Genomic DNA, 23001 nt, shown 5'->3' on the forward strand with positions numbered 1-23001 from the left:
AAATGAAAGAGAACACTGATGAAACCTAAATCTCCAGCGAGAACAATCAGTGGTCTATTTTTCAGGGACTGCTCTTTTCAAGATCTATCCCAATGGTCCGGAGACACAGTCCTACACACAGGTATGTGCAAAGGAATTTTCACAATTACTTTTCCCATGAAGGAATTTTTTAATAATGACGCTTTCCTTTGAGAATTATGGGATCAATCCAGAACTTTTTCCCCTAATTGAAAAGTTCCCAAACATTAGGTTTTAAGAATCAGAAACAGTGTTGTTAGGGACTTACAAAGCATTTGTGTCTACTAATAGCAACTGAAATGTTGTCTATATGTTTCAAGAAGGGATTGCATGATGGTCAAGGTGCAGGTTAGTGTAAAAAATGTTAATTCATATTTTTATTAAATATGGGCTGCTTTGTAAATGGTATGGTGTAAATGTATGTAAATTACCTTCAAATGGATTGGAAATACTTTTTTTTTTTAATTAATATTGAGCAAAATAGGGCTGCTTTTATCAAATGGTGATTTAATTATACTGAACATTTTTAGAAAGCAGTAAACGGTCAACTTAATTCATAATGAAGAAACTTCCCTCTTGTTTAGTTTTAAGAAACGGGGCTCCACTAGTGTGTGGCGAATGTAAACAAGCACTTGGGTTCATTGCTGTTCCTTTGAGAATAGTATTAAATACTGTTAGCCCATTGACTCGTGCTTAGCAGCGCCAACTTTCAATACTGGTAGAAGATGACTGACAGACACAGTTGTAAAGAAGCTTTTTATTAGAGTAGGCATATGCAGCTGTGTGGATGAGAGCAGTACAGCAGAGTTTTTAAAATACATAGAAGTTAATGAGGCAGCCGACTGTGAAATAACCCAACGGAGTGCACAGTAGTGTATGGTTAATCGTACCTTTCTTTGCCTCCCTGTATGATAAAATTCACAATCCAGTTCATATAATGTCTCACCAAAAGAAGATAAAGAATGCATTTCCTGTAATGAGTCACCGAATCGTGAATGTCTTCAGACTATTTTAGTGCATCAGGTTATTAATGAATACAAACACAGAACGTGCACTGGCTCCACTATTTGCACCTGTGATGGAGCGCAGTTATTCTTGGAGCCTCTGTATGTGACCTGTGCTGCAAAGCAGGAAGTGTAGCCAGCATTATGGGATGAGAGAACCAAAACAAAGTCAAGGTAACGGAGGCGGTGGGGCTGCCAGTGATACAACAACCATGTACAGGATGATAATTAGCTGGGTTTTATGGTCGGGAAATACACTCCTTTGAGAAAAAAAACAGCTGCAAACAACACAGCTGTTAAGCCTACTTCAGTTTCAGGAATAATGAATTTTAAAGCGCACAATAAATGATGTTTTATTAGGTGATTAATGCTGCACAGCCCCACGGTCTTGTTTAATATCATACAAACTTAATCCCTTGTTGTCTACTAAATTCTTTCTTGCTGGGAAAGTTTGTTTTGCCCCTTTTGAAATCCATACAGGCACAGCCCGCCTTGTGCTTTCTCATTGTGGTAAGCTCTTTTGCAGCTCGGGAGACCAAACAGAAATGAAAAATATTTCAGCAGTTTGCTTACCGACGCATTTCCTCCTGCAGAAACAGTTGATGCATTTAAAACCAATATCCTTCCCCCCCCCCCAAAAAAAAGGAAACAGACCACCTTTGAAACTAGTGATTTGAAGCACATGTTTTCAGGGATTATGAAGTAGGTCTTTCATAAAGATTGGAGAGCAACAGACAGGCAATACAAATATTTCCTCAACAGCAGTATTGCTATTATTATAATAATCCATTGTTTTAAATGGGGCAGTACATATTGAAAAATGTTTTGAGAAGGTTTTGAGTCCTGAAACTTTGCTAAAGCACATGCTTATTTTCTTGGTTCATGAATACAGCGTTAGTGTTTGTATTGAAAGAAAGTTATTATTTTGTTACTTTCGTGTTTACCTCTTTTAACAGTTTTGTATTAGGAATGATAACTCAAAAACGGTATGCTGCTATTGTAGCATAGAAAAGATAACTCCACTCAAAACATCACACCAGTAAAATAATGCTGCATATACCCCTTGTCTTTTTTCTGAATAAAACACTGAACCTGATTAGCACTAATCAATAGACAGCCTTAGCTAAGGGAACGTAACCAAGGTTAGTGCTAATCAGGGTCTGTGAAATCAGTCGTTCATTCAATTATTTAACGTCTCTTGGAAGATGCTCTGTAAAATGCTATTTTGATGTTTATAAGACTGCTTTTAATGTTTGCAATACTGAAATAAGTGTACTTGTTATTCTCTTCTAGTGTTTTAAAGCATGCATGATCAGGAACATTGAATAATTTTCATAACATCTATAGTTATCCATTGAGCAGTTCCAGGTACTAACAATACTATCTTTAATATAGTCAATCTATTCAACTCTGCCACTCTGGGTTTCATGGTAATGGGAAGAAAAGGCAATGGCATGTTATATGCTAGGTGCTGTATATAATAGCCTATAATCTATATAAAAGGGTGGCAAACAAGGTTCTGGCTGTAACTGGTTGCATCCAATCCTGTCAGCCCCACCTCTAATCCTTTCTTTAGAAGTGTCATGCAATCTATTAAAGTGTGGGGGTTGGGGTGTGAGAAAGTGGATTGAAAGAAAGCCAAGGCTTGATCGAGCACAATGGTAAGAACAACAGATAATCAGACACCTGTGAACTGCATACATGTGGACAAATGTTAATAACAAAAGTTGAATATGCTGTCAGACACATATACACACAGCCTAGGAAACAAATAGCTTGCAATCGTAAGCAGAAAGTGGTTTATTTATTTGCCATTTTTTGCCGACAATGTCTCAGGTGCACACGCACCAAGCTATTCTTTCCATGTACTTGTCTGTGCATTGGCGTTAGACAGCATTCCACACCACACGCAATAGCTTTGTTGCCTTGGGCTAGAATTGTTGGCCACACCTGTCTCCTTTCCAACAGGTGCGACTAAGTGGCTAGGTTTACTTCCAATGGGAATACCTGTTCTATAGGAATACAATTAATCTAAACATAGTACAGGTGAGGAGTTTTTTTCTACTTGTCCCATTTCAAGCAAGTAGGAATAGTTGTTTTTTTTGTGTGCTTTGTTTTCCAGAGGCCTTGACACAAAATAACTTAAAATATCCTGATGATGAAAGTATCTGCTTCGGTTTCTGTGACTCACTTCAGCTGACAGAGTTTCTGTGGTTGATTCATGCAGATTAGAGTGATCTGATCACACCCACATGGACCAGGCTGATATTTACCGTGACACAGCGTTATTACACATCATACAGTCAGGGCCAGATTAAGTTTAATGGGGGCCCGGGGCTGTTATTGTTTTGGGGGCCTCTTTTTGCATATTCATTTGCTTCCCGTTACTGTTTTACGTCAACGTGTTGTTCCGATCCATGCAGTCACACGCTACTTATTCATTTTTTAGATATTGTATTATAAATTATATATATTTTTGAGGCCCCGGGCTGCAGCCCCTAAAGCCCCTGCATTAATCCAGCCCTGCTTATAGTAATCAGATCTCAAAACAAGCTTCCTGTCGCCCCGCGTGGCTCTGTCTCGGCGGTCTGGCCATGCTGATTTCCTGAAACGTAGGCGTTGCTTGTTAGTCGGGGCGACTTCTTCTAGTCTTGTCAAATGTGTCCTCTAGCCCTACCTCTTCATTTTCCCCTTGGAGGAAGTAACGCTTGCTTCCCAGCCTTGCAGTCCGATCGGTTCGGTCTGACCTCCGTGAGGGCGGCTCTCCACGAGCCAAGGGGGAAGCATATCATCTTCCAAAGCATGTCATGTTCCAAAAGTCACAAGCACATCATTTCTATTTCAAGCACCACGGCTTATTCCTTACAGCCCTTGCTCCTGTTCCGTGAATTACACAGTAACACTGTAATCGTGATGGCTAGTGTTCCATTGCTGTTGTCTGTTCTATATAATATAGCCAATAAGGCAGTTATAGGAAAAGGTCCACTGGGAATGCTTCTATATTTAGTGGATTCATGCATATGAGAAATATATATTTATTATGTTATGTGAAAGGGACGCTTACACACAAGTTCATATAAGTCATATATTATTATTATTTGTTTATTTAGCAGACACCTTTATCCAAGGCGACTTACAGAGACTAGGGTGTATGAACTATGCATCAGCTGAGTCACTTACAATTACGTCTCACCTGAAAGACGGAGCACAAGGAGGTTAAGTGACTTGCACAGGGTCACACAATGAGTCAGTGGCTGAGGTGGGATTTGAACCCAGGCATGCATTTTACACAGGTTTATAGGGCAAGTTTTATCAAGAAAAGTTTTTTTTTTTTTTTTTTTTTTATGGAATAAGCTCATTTTGAACCTATAGTACAAACTTTTTAGTCATTAAATTAAGCTTAAGAATTGCTTGCTACTACTGTAAAAAAATAATTATTTTCTTTGCAGTTTTGGGCATGAAATATCATATAGTTGTCCATGTGGGAGTCACGCACCTGTACCTGTATTTATTCATATCATAGTACAGGCATTACAGCCTGAGATAGATGAAATATTTACTTGGATAAAATACGAGGTTTACTTTGAACTATTTCACTACTAAAACAATGAAAAACGAACTACCCCCACTTTAAATAAATATACACCTCTGAGAGTATTGATTTATCCATTTGTGTTTGTTTATTTAACTTGTTTATACTCAAGTTAGTTTAGTTGAGAGGCAGTGTCTCTTTTGTAGTGGATCCTGTTTACTTGGTTTTACTGCTGGGGTGGAACAAGGTACACGGAGGTCAGTTATTTGTTACCCAGTAAATCAATACCCCGCTGCAGTCTGAACCCTCCGACTTTCTAACCCTAATCAGACAAGAGGTATTATTCTATTTCAAAGCGCTGTCCATTCCAATCACGAGTTTCAGTAACACATTGGTCAGCTGGAAATGAGGCCGGAAGACCTTGCTGTTATAAAGCACTGTTGTTTTTTTTTATACTTGTTTAAGGTACATTTCTGAGTGAAGCTTGATTTCTTTCAGATTCGTTTCATCTATTGCTTTCGGTTTTCTGTTGCCTACCATCAAGATATGAATAAAAGCAACTCATATTTAACAACACTTGTACACTTCAAAATAAACACAAGCTCGTGATTAATTAATACTGACAGGGTTCAATACGAATAAGTGTAGAAAGGATCATTGGTTGCTTGACGATTTAATCGGAACTCAAGAGGCCACGATGTCTGGTTCGTACATAATTCCATTTAAAATTTCTGAACCCATAAATGTTCAATTAAACTGAACATTTCTTCTTTACGGCATCTCCCACACAAGATTTTTGTTAAAGAGTTGGACATTGCAATACACCTCCCTCAAGAATAAATCCCTCTTATTTTCTTACTCTGGCTTGTCTCCATGGTAACTGATCCTATCTAGCATGTTCTGGCTTCAGCTAGTAAGAATTTGTTCGTGTAACTAAGGAGGTTACCAGGGAGCTGGGCAGTGAAGGCACCTGCAGCTATGTGAACTCGTTCAACTGGTTCCTGGCCCCACAGCAGGCGAATCCTTTCTCTTAGTTTCTCAGTTTACAAAGATCAAGTGAAACAAATAACTAATCCTGCCCTTAGGGAAATTCACAAGTTTCTGCTCCTTAACAGTACAAACTGTTTTTACAGCATTGAGACGCCCCTATTTTTTATTAATACAGTATTAAGAAATCTCTCCGAGATGATTAAAATAATCTTTTCCAGATTGTGAATGCAGTAGCAAAGGTACTTAAATCTATCTGCAGATCCCCATCTTGGATTTCAGGCACAGACACAAAAGGAACAAAATAATCATAACAGGGAAGTGAAATAGATCTTCATATCTGCAGATTTAAAAGGGACTGACATGAGGGACTTGTGAGAATGCTGTTTAAATATCCCTCTGCACAGTCTTCTTTAAAAGAAAGCAGACCTTGCACGGCAGATTGGGTATTACCTGCCAGTGCTTAAGTGTGCCAAACAGGCATGCTTGTGCAACTAGCATTAAGATGGAACAAATTGTGTCTTCAAGCTCTGTTAAAGCTCAGGAAGCGAACAGAAATTAAAAAAGGAACATTCTTTTTTTTTATCCTGATAATATTTTACAGAAAACACCAATTTACAGTGTACCGCCTATGCTAAAAGAAATCATACGAGACATTTTGACATGGGTGTATGTAACATTCTACTTAAATATGAGAAAACAAAACGACCTAGGGGTACTGCACTTTAAAATTGTAATATATCACAATTTTCAGGTTATATATAGATTTTTTTTTTCACAGTTAGCACCATGTGAATGCCACATCCTGTAAATTTAGTGGGCACAGAAACCCTTTTAGGCAAATACGGAATGATGCCCCTCGCAATACCCACAGTATTGTGGCTTTAAAACGAATTTGTGCTACTGAAAAACAGATGGCTTTTACTGCTGCTGCTTTCATTTCTTGATAAGCTGCTTGTTTGTCTCTGTGCCTCTGCAGCTAGATCAGTTAATATGCAAAACGAGGCAGAATCGGAATTCAAACTGACCGATGGAAGAGCTCTGTTTTTGTTTACAATGGTCCAATCACATTCTCAAAAAGTCTTGCTAGCTGGGGAGCTTGAATCTCTATCTGTTGTGGTGTAACTTTCAGAAATACATGTTAGCCAATCAGAAACATTAGAGTCTTCAAAGCAAGTAAAAAAAAGCGTAATGCTGTTCCTCTGGAATGTGACACAACAAAGCACCTGAAAACGAATAGGTTTAACACAGTGCCTGCCATTGTTTCCTGTTCTTTTGGATCATATGTCAGTTTCTTTTGTGTGTAAAACTACGATGGAAGTATACGCATGGGAGCATTGTTAAGTTACTGTACAATTTACAAAGGCACATTTACATGACTGGTAATAATAATGGGTCCAGCTGTATTAAATAAATCACCTGTTTAGGAACTGCATAACAATATTTGAACAACAGATCGCTGGTCTTTTCACTGTTTCAAAAAAGATTTGAACAGTGCTAAATGAACCTTTTTGTGTGTGAAGTCACTCCGGGTGTATTTAATCACATTAATTTTAATTGTCGGTAATTGGGCAATACTATTTAATAAAAAGATGTGTACACAATTTTGTGGTTTCATCATGCTCGTTCTTTGTGAAATGAATCAACAACATTGATGTCACTGGGATGATTTCTCATGGGAATGAGTCAAACATACTTTCTACGATACTCAGCACTAGTGTTTTACCTGCAATACTGAGTCTCAGCTGACAACAGGTTGAACAGACCTGTTGCTAAAGGTCCACAACAAGTTTAGATCTGTTTTGTGAATATCAGGCTGTATTTATAGGCAGCCTAGAAATGCTAAATACACACAGCTACTCAAAGTCAGATTCAAATAAAAAAAAACATGGAGGGAATATGTACAACTAAAAAAGCAGCAAATTCAAGTGAAAACAATAACTTGCTCTTTATATTAAAAAAAAAAAAATCAATCCATTTGATCTTTTTTAATTTGAATTCACTTTTTGTACCACATAAAAATACAGCTTATAAAATATAATATCGCAATACTTAAGTGCGGTTCTACTGGTTAACGCTTACTGAACAACACCTTGAAAAGTGTCTACTATACAATGCAATGATGGTATTATCAGGGATAAATGAAATGACTGCTTCCCATAGGGACACACTGTGAAATGAATAGCCCATCTGAAGGGGCTGACCCCTATCCACCCTGTTTATTCTTTCCATTTCGAATTGGTGCAGAACAGCAGGAAAGATCAGTAGAAATCAATGTGCATAGGTGTGCCCAGTGCAATAATCATGGGGTATACTGTATATCCCTGCCACACCCCGCTCTTGAGACTGATGTACTCATTCAGTCCTTGTTAAAAAGTACAGTCAAACCCTTTTAATGTCACTTCAAAAGACACAGAGTAAAAAAGGTGACAATCAGGGGAGTGGACTTCATCATATATTTTTTGCATAGGCAGGTCAATAACAACACATTTCTGCTTAAGTAATGAAACTTCTATCACTGTTTTATGAGAATATGGTTGCTTTTCTATTATTATTATCTTTGAAACTTTCACCTCTTCCTTTCGGTATCTGTCTTCCTGTATGTAAGCAGTAACCACAAATATATTTTCCATTGAACTGAGTCATAATTTGTAATATAGTTCGAGCAACTGAATCACACACTGATTCATTTGATTTAAACTGGTAAACTGAAACTGACGAAGAAAACGACTGCTGGATTTTGAGAAACAAGTTGAGGTTTAGCGAGGTGGTTTTTTTTGTTTTGTTTTGTTTTTTTCGAATATACTTGGCAAATGTTGAAATACGCTTTAATTGAGTTCCCAGAAGGAGAAGATAGAGGACGCTTCTCAACTGTTAGCACAAGTCCACTAAAAAAATCTGACCCACAAGATTTGAAAGAGACATAACTCCTGGAGTGGCCAGAACTGGGGAAGAAAAAACCTGCCAGAAGCAGTAGAATCCTACATAAAACACATGCGGTTGAATTTAAGGTTTAGTAAAGTATCAGCGTCTGTCTAAAACCTTAAACTATAAAATGTCTTTAAAAAGTTACAGAGAATCCAGATGTACCTCTTTAAGATCATTCAAATGGTACAGTAAAATAATCAAATATAAAGATGAAGACTTTGATACCCAACGGTGAATATATATTGCATATCAAACCTAGCCTTTCCAAAACATCTCTTCCTCCTATTCTTTCCTCCCTCTCATCTGATATCTCTGTTTTACTTGGCTCCACCAACCTCCTCTGCCAAGACCCTTGACAACCTTGATCCTTGCCTCTCTCACTCCCTGCATATCCCTTCCCTGGAATGCTTTTACCACTTCTTTCTGAGCAACATATTCAGTTTTATGTTAACCAGTTACATTAAAACTATATTAGTAATTTATTACTTCATATTTCTTATTTAAATCATCTGTGAACAACTTTAAACTGAAGCCTGTTTTTAAAACAGTTCATTGACCAAGGTGCGCCATGAATTTGGATTTGAGTTTTCTACAAAAACAAATGGTTTAAAATGTACATCCAACTGATTGCTACAGAAAGAGCATTGAATAGATTCCAGAACAGGTTAAATATTGTTCTTTATACTTACATTATAATGCTACAATTATCTGTAAATTAATATACACTACTATGCTACAAATGCACAGAATGACTGGGGTTTTCATTGAAATTCGCCTCTTTTATGGGCCAATGCATACCGGACAAGTACAGAGAGAAAAAAAAAATGAAACCTCGTTTAAATGAACTACTGCACAACGCGAGCGATGCAAACTACGAATCATCCCTCTGTAGATAGGCTTTTTCTTATTCCTTCGCCGTCCTGTGTGCACTGCACTTAGGCACAAAAAAAGTCCTTAGACAAATAACATTTACAAAAAAATACTCCAGGGCGGTTAACATTCTTGTTTACTGACAAATGTCTTGACAACGATGTTTTAATGAGCCTATCAGTGCGTCTGTGCTGGCTTTTCTGTGACCTGCTGTACCGTACAGTAGGGGGTGGGACAAAGTCAGTGCTGCATTGTTTTGTTAGGTTGCAAAAGTCCAGTTATCAGAAATGGACGACAAAGCAAAAAAATCAAAGTATATTTCGTATATAAGTGTGCTTTCTCAATGTCAAAAAAACATTTTACTTAGCACTCAAGTGCGGTTTTTCTGAATGTGACAGACTGATGTTATGATTTTCTGTAACTAATTGGTCTCCACAGTGATCTGAAGCATAAATTCAGTGTGAATAAGCAAAATCTTCAGCTCAATCTGAGTAATACCCAATACAGACAAGGAACTGGGGTGCGCCCCACCTTTTCAGATCAACTCTGTTCATTGGAAACATATCGATAAAAGAGAAGCTGAGTTCAGTAATGGAGTTTCAGTATCTCTTATTTACTGAAGGGTATTGGTAAAAACAAAACAAAAAAAAAACATGTTGCAACTGTGTCATTATGTCACCGGAACATGCATTCACTTGAATTTTAGGACAGGTGTAACTAATTGTGACTGAGACAGAGCGCCCTCTATTGGCGAAAGCTAGGAATTTATTCTGTTGTGATCAATTCAGTACTATTATTTGTTTATTTAGCAGACGCCTTTATCCAAGGCGACTTACAGAGACCAGGGTGTGTGAACTATGCATCAGCTACAACAACATCTCACCCGAAAGACAGAGCACAAGGAGGTTAAGTGATTTGGTCAGGGTCACACAGTGAGTGAGCCAGGATTTGAACCAGAGACCGCCTCGTTACAAGCCCTTTTCTTTAACCACTGAACCACACAGCCTCCTACTCGCATGTTTTTCAATGTCTTATACCAGGGCAATCAGAACTGAAAAAAAAAGATAGACCTTTATAAAACACATATAAAGTGTCTCCAATCTTTTTAGTTTGTAATCTAAGATGGCCAGTACTCAAAGAGTGAAACAAGTAGGTTGCATCACCTGCAGGGGTTTGTCCTAATTGAAGGAAAGGTTAAAGGTCTGAGTTGCATGAAATCCAGAGCCATATCCTGTAGGCACCACCCCATCCCTGAACTCATGCGAAATACTCCCACATTCTGGTGTAAATAAAGAGAACATGTTTCAATTACTAGCACAAAAGGAGTGTTAGTGTGCCATGCCTTTTTTAAAATTTTTAACTGGAACCATATGGGCTTGTTTTAAATTTTAAATAAAAAAACCCTCTGGATATACTGTATAAGGCCCATACTGTAAACAGTCTGTATTTTACAAATGTTATTTTACTTTGTAATTGATTCTTGATTTTCAATTTTTGGTGGCTATCTGCTAACCTCAAAGTATCCTGATACAGTACAAAAGAACAGGGTAATTATATAAAGAAAATATAGCAAACTGCTACATCTCCTTTCTGGCTGAAACTGGTTTGCCTAGTATGGTAATGAGATAGCCAACAGAAACTTGATTTGCATAGTTTCACTGCTGTGTCAACCCAAGCAGACAGGTGTGTCATCCTGCTCTCAGACTCCCATCTTAGGAAACTAGTTTAAACTATTATTATTATTCTATGGCGACATTTATTTAAACCTTTTTGGAAAGGCAGTATGCATGTGTGTTAAACAAACTTCTTTTGCAATGCTGTTGTTTTAGGCTCTTTTGTTATGATGCAGTTGTGTGTTTGGTGGACTTGAAGTTTGACTGTATTGCATCATAACACAGGGAAATAATCCTAAAGCCCTGCTTTATTTTTTAATTGAATATAAACATTTAGACTGTGGCAATCGTGTACAAAAGCGTTTCTGCCTCAATTCATGCTCTCCCAAGGTAAACCACAACCTATCAGGGGTGATACTGGGGCCAAAGACATAGAAACAATATGCAAAAATATCTATAATGCAAATCCAAAGACTGACTGACTAAAACATGCCTATCAGCAACTTTTTAATGGTGATGTGGGGTGGTTTCCCAGAAGAATTTGCAACAAGGAGAAACATGATTCATTTCAGAAAGGGTGCTGTATGTTATCTTTTTATAGTACAGCCACGAGAAGCAGTTCCAGTAAATCAACACACACCCAACTTGGCTGGAAAAGCTACAAAAAGAATGTTGGACCACGTTCAGAATTTGTTATTTACTGTATTGTACCTCCTTCTGACTGAATAAAATGGGCCCCTCCTGTTGTTGTTGTTTGTAAACAGTATTTTTTTTATCCCCCCAGGTGGTGATGTACACACTTTAAAACTTCACACAAACTCAGTCCATGCTACCAATGTAATTTCACTACCCCCGCACCTCTCGGTAAAGCACTCCTGTCAAAACCAATGTCTTTCTCAACCGCCTCTTTTATGTTTCAGTTCATTTTTCTGTGGCAGTTTAGATAAAATATGACGTGCGTAAGCTTGTGCTGCACCTTCTGTTTTAATATGCTTTCTTGTGTGGAAGTTTGTTTCAATTAAAGCTTGTGGCTTCTGGGATTGATGTGAAAATCTGTACATGCCTTCATAGTGGTGGGAGAAACTAGCAGGCACAATAGCAGAGAGACAACGCCTACCCTCTATTAATAGATCTATGAGCGAGCGCAAACTGGAATGATTTGCTGTGTTAGCCAAACAGCCTTCTAGTTTCAATCTCACCTCAGGTACAGCAGTATTCACATGGGCATGTGTGTTTTTGTGACCTTGTTCTAGTAGGTAACTCCTCTTGCAGAACATTAGGGGCGGGGCCGGGTGTAGAGTGACAGGGCTTTACCAGCCAATCAATTTGAACTCTGCAGTACGATGCCCCCGGCAGCCCTCCTTCTTTTCAAACCAGCAGGAGGTTGAGTGAGTTGACCAATAAACTGCTGTTATTACTACATGCAGTCCATGGCAGTTTTTGTAGTTTATACATAGTGTGTTCTGCGTAAATGCATAGTGCTTGCTTGAATGCTGAATTTATAATTCAGTCCACCGTTGCCATAATCATACTCGTTTTTACTCTTGTTTTAAAGTAAACATCTGATATCTCACCATATCACGTATTCTCAAGTGCACAAACCACACCGTAGGAGCTTAATTTAAGTGTGTATATATATATATATGTATTTGCACCTACATAATCCCTGCCTTATCAGCTTCATAAATGTTTGCTTTATGTAAAGTACATATTTAACACATTTAACTGATAAGAGAACCAGTTGAATGCCTGGTTCCGATACAATATGGCATTTATTCAGTTGTATCCTTTATCTTAAGTACACCTGGCGATTAACATATACAGTATATGAAAGTGTGTATTTTGTAAGGGACTGGAAGTTGTCACAATTGGATTGATATCTGGGGACTTTGGTGACCATGAAAGAGGGACTTGATCCACAATGATGCTTAAGGAGACTACAGCATTCGTTCAGCCTTTCAGAGTAATCAAGGGACCCAGGGTACAACAGGAGAATATGCCCCACACCTGGCCAAATAGTTTGTATATATATAAATAGTTCCACTATTTTAGTAGATCCAGATAAGCATCACTATTGTCTTCTAACATAGGTTTATTTTATAGATATCCTTACATACAGTATATTTTTGATATGGCACTATTTAAACAATACACTGATAATTTCTTTAAAATGGATATATACCACCTAATAAAGTCTAACTAAAAGTCTGGTTAACAGGTATGTTATCTAATGTAAAGCCATTAGACAAGAACTAAAAGTTATAACACCAATAAAAAGTTATTGGGTTAACTCAAATTTAGCACACTGCGGTTATTTCTGCTTTCCTCTAAACGATAGGAGCACGTAGCTGCAAGTGCCCTCATGTTACTGATTGATTTATCCTTTCCCTTACATTATTATGATGTTAGCAATGATTCATAAAAGAACGGTTTTGAGTCTTGCTGCTGGAATATTGGAGATCTTTATAAATGTATCTTTGAGGCTTTGAGCATGCATGGAGACTCATAGCTGGTTGATCATTGGCTGAGCTTTGAACCACACTGGTCCTATCTGCTTTAACCCCTTCAGTCCCACCTTAACTTAACGCAGTATGTGTCGGAAATCATGTTGGAACCTCATGGGACTCCTAAGTCCCAGTCTGAGGTCGTGTATAAATATATGTAAAAAAAAATATTTTCGGTCCTGTTCTCATGTACTCAGTAAAGGAGTTCCTTTTTTAATTATACAACTTAATTTCGACAAAACAATTCAGGGCTGAAAGGGTTAAAGTACAGTAGAGAAGAAGCAGGAGGAGCCAACTGAATCGAAATCCCTTTAATTGAATCTGTGTTCTATATTGCACTGCGCTACACGCAACCTGTAGATTATCCCATACCATCTGAATCAATTGACCATTTCTAAATACGATGGTATCATTAGCACCCATCTTCTGGATAGTAATGACAATAACGGGTTAACTGTCACAGCAAAGATTTCTCAAACCCATTCCTTGCCACTTTCACAAACAAAGACCATGGTTGTTGAGATGCACAGTGAAGCCTCTTCAGAGAGCTGTCATGTAAAAGGGTGACTCAGCAAATTCACAAAGGTAATGCTGAGCTTGCTGCTGCCCTGCCTGAAACGGTGGTGTCATTTTTATGACAATGAAAGTGTTTTATTAATTAAAAACATTACGGAGCTGATAGAAACCTGCTGTTGAGAAGAAAAATGGAAGACCTATCCAGCATTTCCTAATGTTCCCAACAACACGCCAGTTTTTTAACTACATGCATTTCAGAAACTTTGTTTAGCCCCAACTCTACCGTCCGATGTAAGAAGAACAGTACGTTATGAGCACGTTGGCTTTATAATAAATCTAGTGAAATAGAAATCTCATCCAAGAGCAAAAGCCCATCGATCAAGGAGGTTTAAATACAGAAGTAATACATTCTAATCACAAGTGGCGAGAAAAAAATATAATGCACAAAAGAAGAAAAACGTTTTTATATGACAGCTGGTATATTTTGATATACAAGGTAAAACACACAAGTTACTAAGACTAGTGCCTTGCATTATGAGTTTTTAGATATGAAAGAAATTACATTGGAGTGTTATTTTTTACGGTCTCTTGTACTGAAAATAAAAAAAGTGTAACAAAATACATTTGCAGGGAAAATTGCAGTATGTTTCCAAACTGAGGAAATGTTTTAAGGATGTCTTTTAAACTGAGAAGTAACATAATTCCTTCAGCGGTTAAATTAAATGAAGGCGAAATAATGACCATTCCTTAGTTTTATCTTATTTCAATGCAAACATGATGCCATCTTAAAATGACTCCACCTTCCAACTTCTTGGATGTATTTAGAAGGTAGAATCATCTCTCTCTCTCTCTCTCTCTCCCCCCATCACAGGTTGAGCACAGACTGAGAAGGAGAGATCCGATATCTTCTTCATCCTAAAAGAAACTCTGTCTGAAGTTTTCTGCCTGAATTTTTAACAGAAAAAGTTAAGCAGTGAAGAAAGTGAAGAATGTATTCTGCCGGGCTAGAGATCCTTGGGATTGCTTTGTCTGTCATTGGGTGGCTGGGTTCCATGGTAGCCTGCATCCTGCCCATGTGGAAGGTGGCAGCTTTCATTGGGCAGAACATTGTGGTGGCACAGGTCATCTGGGAAGGTCTCTGGATGAATTGTGTGGTGCAGAGCACTGGGCAGATGCAGTGCAAGGTCTATGATTCCCTGCTAGGACTTCCAGAAGATCTCCAAGCTGCCCGAGCCATGACAATCGTCTCCATCCTCCTGGCAATCGTGGGCATTATGGTCTTTGTGGCTGGGGCCAAATGCACCAACTGCATGGAGGACGAGGCTCGCAAACCGAAAATCACCATCAGTTCCGGGGTCATCTTCATCATTTCTGGGATGCTGCAACTCATCCCTGTTTCCTGGTCGGCCAATGTTATCACCATGGACTTCTATGAACCCCTGCTGGGTGACTCACAGAAGAGGGAGTTTGGGAATTCGCTGTACTTTGGTTGGGGTGCAGCTTGTCTTCTGATCCTTGGGGGTGCCCTACTCTGTTGCTCCTGTCCACCAATGGAGCAGACATATAGGCCCTCTAGAGTGGCTTACTCAGCTTCAAACAATGTCACTACCAGTGGATATGACAAGAAGGACTATGTGTGAGGGTCTTTCAGGAACTGAGCCTTGGTTAGTTGTAATGGAGTCCTATCCTGCAATGAAATTAATGATGTAACACACACACTGAAAAATCCCTAGTATAATTTTTAAACTGGTTGCTACTGGTTGAGTATGGAGCTGGTATATATCTCCTCTGGGTATTGGTGTTTGTCTGGAGCCTGTCAGAGTTGAATGCATGGCAGGTCCAATATAAAAATAAAGTAGGTAGTGTTTCCCAATTTGACATGTCAGCTCTTGACTGTTATTTTTCTGTTATCAGTTTCAATAGCAGAGTTAGGCATTGGTGCAATGTTAAATTATCCATGCTTATCTATTATGCCAGATAAGATGGGCCACACCAAATAAATGCCAGGTTGGGTCAAGGTTTTCTCATTGCTAATCTTGGTATCTACGTTACATAGCACAAACATTCTAAAAAGTCAAACTAACAGTTTGATTTTTTTTCGCTATCAACGACACCTGAAATTTCACATTAGCTCCTAGATGTATGGGTAAAAATAAAAACATGTTAGGAACAGACTCATTTTAATGGGAAAATTAGCATTAACTTTTGAAAAGCTTTTGAAAAAATGGTTACCAAAAGCAAGTATACATAACTAAAAGCAATTTATAGAATGTTAGATTATGATTACTAAAATCTGTTACTGGAGAAATTTGATTTATAATCTGAATGATAATTTTTGCATGTTAAAAACAGTTTAAAAAAATGTTATTATGTTGTTACGTTTGCTTGATAAAATCAATTGTATTGTCTATTCATGCATTTGATTTACTTGGGAATTGAGAATTCTATTTAGAGATTTTAATGTCTGATTGCTAAGAGGGTCCTATTCTTAACAGATCTAACCTCATAATTTAAATTTATATAATTTACAATTGAGTATACATCTTGTATTACACTTTCATTTATTGTAATTAAATCTGCTCTGTAATTCAATAAACTGTACTAACTTTTAATCTAGCCATTTCATAAGAATTACTTTCCAAATAAATCATTTGTTCCCATCACAATTGCAGTTAATCACTGTGATGCATATACAGCGTAATGGTGTCTAATTACCACATTTTTAATGAGGTACATAGCAAGGGTTCTACTGTTTAAAGCCCAAGTAAACATATTAGCAATTAATCAGTTACGAAAGTTAGTGTGTGTCTTGCCTTAACAAACCTTTCATAATGACATGTTCTTGTCTAAAATTAATATAAATTACTACATGATCATAATCACTGCAATACAATTAAATATCTGATACAGTGGGTCTATTTACAGTGACAGATATTCAGCTAGGTAACTTATTGACCACTCATTAACCCTGCTGCATACTGTACAATACAAAAGTGAAATGGGATCTGCAAAAAAAGAAAAAAAAGGTTGATAATTTTTTAAGCTCTAACACTAAAATAGACCCAAGCAACTTTTAAAAGTAGTACATCTCTTAACAATTAGGGGTATTTTGTGTTCACTGTGTCAACAACAGTATTAGTACAGCACCTATCTAAGCGAAGCCATGAATGTTACGATATAATAAAGTGTAGCTGCGAGGCGAGTTCTGTTTCATATATAGCACGCCAATTGCTCTGAATCAGTACTATCTGTGTCGTGGCATTAGCACAGGTGGACTGGACTTCTTTAGATGCCTGGTTAATAATCAGTTCATGAGGTATGTGTGAAACTATTGATTAATCAATAGTTTCCACATAGCAGTTTTTTTGCATTGCAGTGAATAGAGACGACAGTGCTGAGATCACTAGGATGTGGTTCCTGTCCCACAATGACAAGCCTTTAACACAGGGCTCTGGTACAACCAGGCTGCTTCCAGGTACAGGACAGCAAACAATATGCTATTTGTTCAGAGTTTCCTTACTGATTTGAATGCACTCTTTGTTTCTATTGCATCAGTGAAACTCACCACCTGCCAGTCTAGCTATGGGTAATGATTGGGTTCGTACGCGCACCTTTAGCAAACAATACCTTTTCCAGCTATAGAATGAGGGAAAATGGCAAGCACGTTTTATGGATCGAGTTTTACCCACCCTTGCCCGTTACCTGGGTTTTATGCAGATTCATTTGTTATATGTTCAGCCTTGAAAGATTTCATTGTCACATGTGCTGAGCACTCACTTATTGAGGTGACTGGCAAGGGGAATGTCTTGCAATACAAGAATGCCAGCAAGCCCTTGAAGAGTCTGACTGTCCTTCAGTGTAATAACAAGACTCGGTATATATTTAAACCAAGGTCTTGGTTTTTAAGCTTTTGGTGCTAGAAATGCCATTTCAGTTTTTTATACATACTGTACAATGTACATCAAAAACTGAAAACATATACACACATCCTTATTATTATTTATTTCTTAGCAGACGCTCTTATCCAGGGCGACTTACAATTGTTACAAGATATCACATTATACATTACACAGATATCACATTATTTTTACATACAATTCCCCATTTATACAGTTGGGTTTTTACTGGAGCAATCTAGGTAAAGTACCTTGTTCAAGAGTACAGCAGCAGTGTCCCCCACCTGGGATTGAACCCACAACCCTCCAGTCCAGAGCCCTAACCACTACTCCACACTGCTGCCACAATCCTTGCAGACATGGAAACATACAATATCAGAAAATAAGATTTTAAAATGACCCTTTTAGGTTTGGTATGAACAAAGCTAAATTCCCTAATTCTCTCCCTAACCCAGACCCCCAGTAGTGACCTATAATCTGTATCACGCTACAATAACGGTAACAAGCCATTCAACGCAAACTTCCATCAATTCTATCATTAATTCCACCATAACTATGTATAATATTCACAACAGCGTCTTCCTCCCCCCAAAGGTTTGTTACTGATATCTGATGTTTATTAAAAACACAGACTACACTATTTTCAGTACGGTACAGACTACAGTCATACAATCTGTATAAATAAAAAGGGTTTCCCAAATGTTTTAGATTAGTGAGTCTACTGTATAATTTTGAAGTCTGAAGCTCCCCTAATAAGTATTACTGAAACCATTTCTTGCATTATTTTTGTAGCTTCTGCGTTATTATTGAAATAATCTGGTGTTATTGGTGGCGTCATGCAAGAGAATAAAGCCAGGTATGCAGATGTTTGAAATGTACAAGGTTGTAGCTTTAATTATTTAGCAGTGAACTGGGATGAGAGATACATGTTAAAAGAACCCTCCAACATTTCATTGTTAGGTCATTTTTGAGAGCTTACCACACACTGATACACACTTTGGCAGCATTCCAGAACTGCTTTGAAAGCCCATTCCTATTCCCACATTTTCAGATAGATGCTCAGAGCTATACAGATGAACCAAAAAAAAAAAAAGCTTTTATTATTTTTTTTTCCCTCACAGCTCGCAAATCAATTGAAAAAAGATGGGGGGAAAAAATGGTAATGCTAAGCATGCTAATGCTAAATCCTAAATCCATTGCACCATGGAACCCTGGAAAATGTTAGCATTGAATAAAGCAATTCATTTTAAGTTAGCCCGGATATGTATTCAATAATTACCAGCCTAACTGAAAGAGTCAGTGGTGGTTAATCTTTAACTATGTAACAACCGTGCCTTGGTAAATGATTTATTCTATTTTATTTCCCCCAAAGGCGGAAACATTAACTTTTAAAACTGCACCTTTGCAAACTGGAGAAATAGATGCTCAAAACATATTTATTCCCAGCCCTTCCTCATGTGATGTCAGCTTTAGAATGACTCCGCCTTCTAACTGTTCAGAAGACTGTTCAGAGGTATAAAGAAAGCAGGACTGCTAGTCTCAAACATAGATTCTGTACCCTCACTGAAAGCTAGTCTTCATCACTTAATATTCCTTTGCCCTTACAAGCAGGAGCACCCTTGGAAAGGACGCATTGTGGGTTTCCATTACCCTGGAAGAAGAAACCGTGAAGAATGGCTTCCGTTGGCATAGAAATCCTTGGAGTGGTTTTGGCCGTTGTCGGGTGGATAGGCAGCATTGTGGCTTGCACTCTGCCCATGTGGAGGGTGACGGCTTTCATTGGGGTGAGCATCGTGACTTCTCAGATTATGTGGGAAGGCATATGGATGACCTGTGTGGTGCAGAGCACCGGGCAGATGCAGTGCAAGATCTACGACTCCTTGCTGGCTCTCCCTCAGGATCTCCAGGCAGCCCGAGCCTTGGAGGTCATCTCCATAATCTTGGGCCTCTTGGCCATCTTGATCTCCATTATGGGAGCCAAGTGCACCAACTGCATTGAAGATCAGGGGGCCAAAGCTAAGGTCATGATTGTGTCAGGGGTTATGTTCATCCTTGCATCTCTCATGCAGCTCATCCCAGTATCATGGTCAGCTAACACCATCATCAGGGATTTCTACAACCCTCTTGTGCCTGAATCAAGCAAGAGAGAGATGGGATCTTCCTTGTTTATCGGATGGGCTGCAGCCTCTCTTCTGCTCTTTGGAGGAGCAATTCTCTGCTGTTCCTGCCCACCAAAGGAAACCAAATATGTGCCATCCAGGATGGCTTACTCAACAGCCAAGTCTGCCGCTCCGAGTGGCTATGACAGGAAGGACTACGTCTGAACTTCTTGAAAGGTCGTGAGGTTTTTCCTTCTTCATCCTGCTTTAGCTACGTACTTTGTTTTGCAAACAGAAAAGAAAATTCATTGATGGACACCAAAAAGAAAGCGATGGCACGGAAATCTAATCTAGTAACACAAGTGAACTGGTTTCCATTTGCCGAACTGTGGAAGATTAGGAATTGAATGGTATGAACTGAAACTTAATGGCTTGATCTCATGTGAAACCTAGATATAACCATCGAACCTAGAACAACACTTGGAGGATATCTGCATGTGTTGCCATAGCATTTCAAAGAAACCTGTATTAAAAAAAAAAAAATTAAAAGATGCAGCTACGTAAACTATATAAAATATAAAACAGATTTTGATTCTACTAGAACCTGTTCAGCAGTTTGAGAAAAGTGTGAATGTGTTTCTGTTTACTGATAATGAAGCATTTTATATAAAGTAAATAGTATATATATAGTATATATAGTTTATATTTTACTTACAGCAGTTCATGAATCCGTCTTTACCTAAATAAGATATTTTGTTTTTAATGTTGGTGATATATTTTTATCAATGATTAAAACAAACTTCACTAATGTAGAGAATGTACTGTTCCTGTGTATAGTAAAGAGTGTGCTTTTTTAACATCATTTAATCCATTGTTAACTGGATTATTGTATTATGTGTCTGTTTCTTGGATCTAGTCTGAAAGTGATTATTTTATTCTGTATGTTTAATAATTCTGTATTTGAATGGAACGGCTTGCTGTTGTTTAAAATATTTTGTTTGTACCAATACTGTAAATAAACAACTTGATATTTTCCTGTTTTAATTTTCAAGTTATTATTCCCAGTACTAAAAATCGCTGGATATTTACTCAAAATGAAAAATAAAAATAAAAAAAAACATAAAAATAAACTATAATGTATGTTCCTCTGATATTTTGTTCAAGCATTATGCAATACAACTCCGATGCAGGTAACGGATAAAAAGACTTGTTATGTAAGTATCTTGTTATGCATCAAAAGGTTCTGTGCTTGTACACTTGTATCATACACAACACTACTTTTTATTAGATGTTAAAATGATTAATATTTACTTTTAAAAGACGTAGACATGATATCACCTTGATAACCGAACAGACACGAGGGATGCACACAGCACAGTTTTTGTCTTAGTAACACACAAAATGTTAAAAGTGTATTTTTCTTTTTAGAAACAAATACAGTAAAAAAATAAATACATGGCACTTACATGGCCCTTTAACCTATCAAATTTCTGATTGGACCAAGATGTCAAAGAACGGAATATCTGATGAAGAAGCACTTGCTTAAACAATTATGCATTTGAAACGTTTGCCAAATAGACACAGCAACCAGCTAGAAGCACTAGGCAACAGCAATATTTTAAACCCTTGGTTACCAATGGATTCAGAGGAGGTTTGTACCAGTGTTGTCAACACAAGCATGGCTACGCTTCTTCAGTTTCTAGGAATTTAAAACATTCATGTTCTGACTTTTCTTCTTCTAATTTTAAATATAGATCTAGCACGTTTGGGTTAAGGTTCATGGAAACAGTAAAGTAAGGAACATTTGTTGTTATTTTGGATCAAACGTTGTCTGCACATTCAGTTGAATGTGAGTGCATGAGGCTCGTTTAATTTTGCAGGCTGACAGTTAAAAACTAAATAACTCCCACAAAAACTCCTCTTCCTGTTATGTGTTTTCCTTGACCTAACACATTCAGCCTGGTTTTATTTGAATCATTTAGCTTCACGGTACTATTATATATATATATATATATGCTGTAAACACATAAGCAGACAGCAAATAATATAATTGATCTCTTTGAAACTTCCAGAATGACAGAGAGTGCTGCTTGTGGGAGTTGGATCTGTAGGGTTCTCAGCAGGTTATTGTACAGTTCGTGATAAAAACACAGTGGGAGGCCATCCAAAAACTAAAGAATTCAAGGGCCTCGAACTGAGTGATCGAAGGACTCATTAAAAAAAGATCAAAGAGAGACAGACATAGTGAAGTTCTTTGTTGAGGAAACAAGGACACTGCTTCTCTGAGAGGCCATGACTCACACACACACTGGAGAACATGAGAGCTTTAAAGAACGTCAAACATCCATTGGTCCTCAGGTACCTGTGAGAGGCTAGACCCCAAATTGTGCAAGCAAAGACACTGGGGTCTCTGTAGTGGATTTCTGTCTGTAAATAAGACTCTCTTGGGAGAGTCCTTTATAGTGACTCAAGGATGGTGAAATATCTAAATAATAAAACAAATATATGCTTAGAATGTGACCTTAACCCTAATCAGGGCACATTGAAAACTGTGCAGAACTAGGCAGAATATCTTGGACCCAATACAAATTAATTCATAAAAAGTTTGAATTTTGATCCACAATTTCTGTAAGAACATTGCAGACATAGTTTCTGACAAAGTCCTAGGAGTAAATTATTATAAATGAAAAAAGAAAAAAAAATGGCAGCAAGAAATGTGCTGATGAGGGATAAATATAATGATCAGTTTGAAATGTATTTGTTTACAACTGTAAGTCGCCCTGGATAAGGGCGTCTGCTAAGAAATAAATAATCATAATAATAATAATCAGTTAAAATGTCAAACAATAATCTTCAAAACAACATTATGACAGTGTGCAGTTTATTACTTGGTTTCCATATTGATTTTATAACTACTGGAGTCTACCGTCATTGGATGAGATTATAATTGCGATCACCAGCCCTTCAAATAGGAAATAAGCAGATTGAAGGTACTCAACGTTATGTATGTTGAAGATGTTTTTAAATTAACATT

General features: G+C 37.7%; 2 protein-coding genes across 5 annotated transcripts in view; one reads left to right on the forward strand and one right to left on the reverse strand.

Annotated features, from left to right (window-relative positions):
* The window catches only part of LOC117429107 (claudin-4-like), a 74327-nt gene that overhangs the window by 29226 nt on the left and 22100 nt on the right, over window positions 1–23001 (reverse strand). The window contains exon 1 of one of the 3 annotated variants that reach the window (XM_058998094.1): window positions 909–1097. The exons of the other annotated variants lie outside the window; for them this stretch is intronic. The gene's annotated coding sequence lies outside the window, so the exon portion shown is untranslated. Of the gene's footprint in view, window positions 1–908; window positions 1098–23001 lie in introns of those variants that run through there. 3 annotated transcript variants of the gene reach the window in all.
* On the forward strand, window positions 17–20966 carry LOC117429232 (claudin-3-like). Of its 2 annotated transcripts, XM_058998101.1 has the most exons (3): window positions 17–121; window positions 14844–15437; window positions 19541–20966. In XM_058998101.1, the coding sequence occupies exons 2-3, from the start codon at window positions 14962–14964 to the stop codon at window positions 20190–20192; spliced, it is 1128 nt and encodes a 375-aa protein (XP_058854084.1). In that variant the 5' UTR covers window positions 17–121; window positions 14844–14961; the 3' UTR covers window positions 20193–20966. The 2 variants fall into 2 exon arrangements, with proteins under 2 accessions (XP_058854084.1, XP_033904397.2); XM_034048506.3 differs by lacking the exons at window positions 17–121; window positions 19541–20966 and adding an exon at window positions 282–366 and having other exon boundaries at window positions 14844–16583.

This window comes from Acipenser ruthenus, chromosome 24, assembly GCF_902713425.1.
Source record: "Acipenser ruthenus chromosome 24, fAciRut3.2 maternal haplotype, whole genome shotgun sequence".
NCBI lineage: Eukaryota > Metazoa > Chordata > Actinopteri > Acipenseriformes > Acipenseridae > Acipenser > Acipenser ruthenus.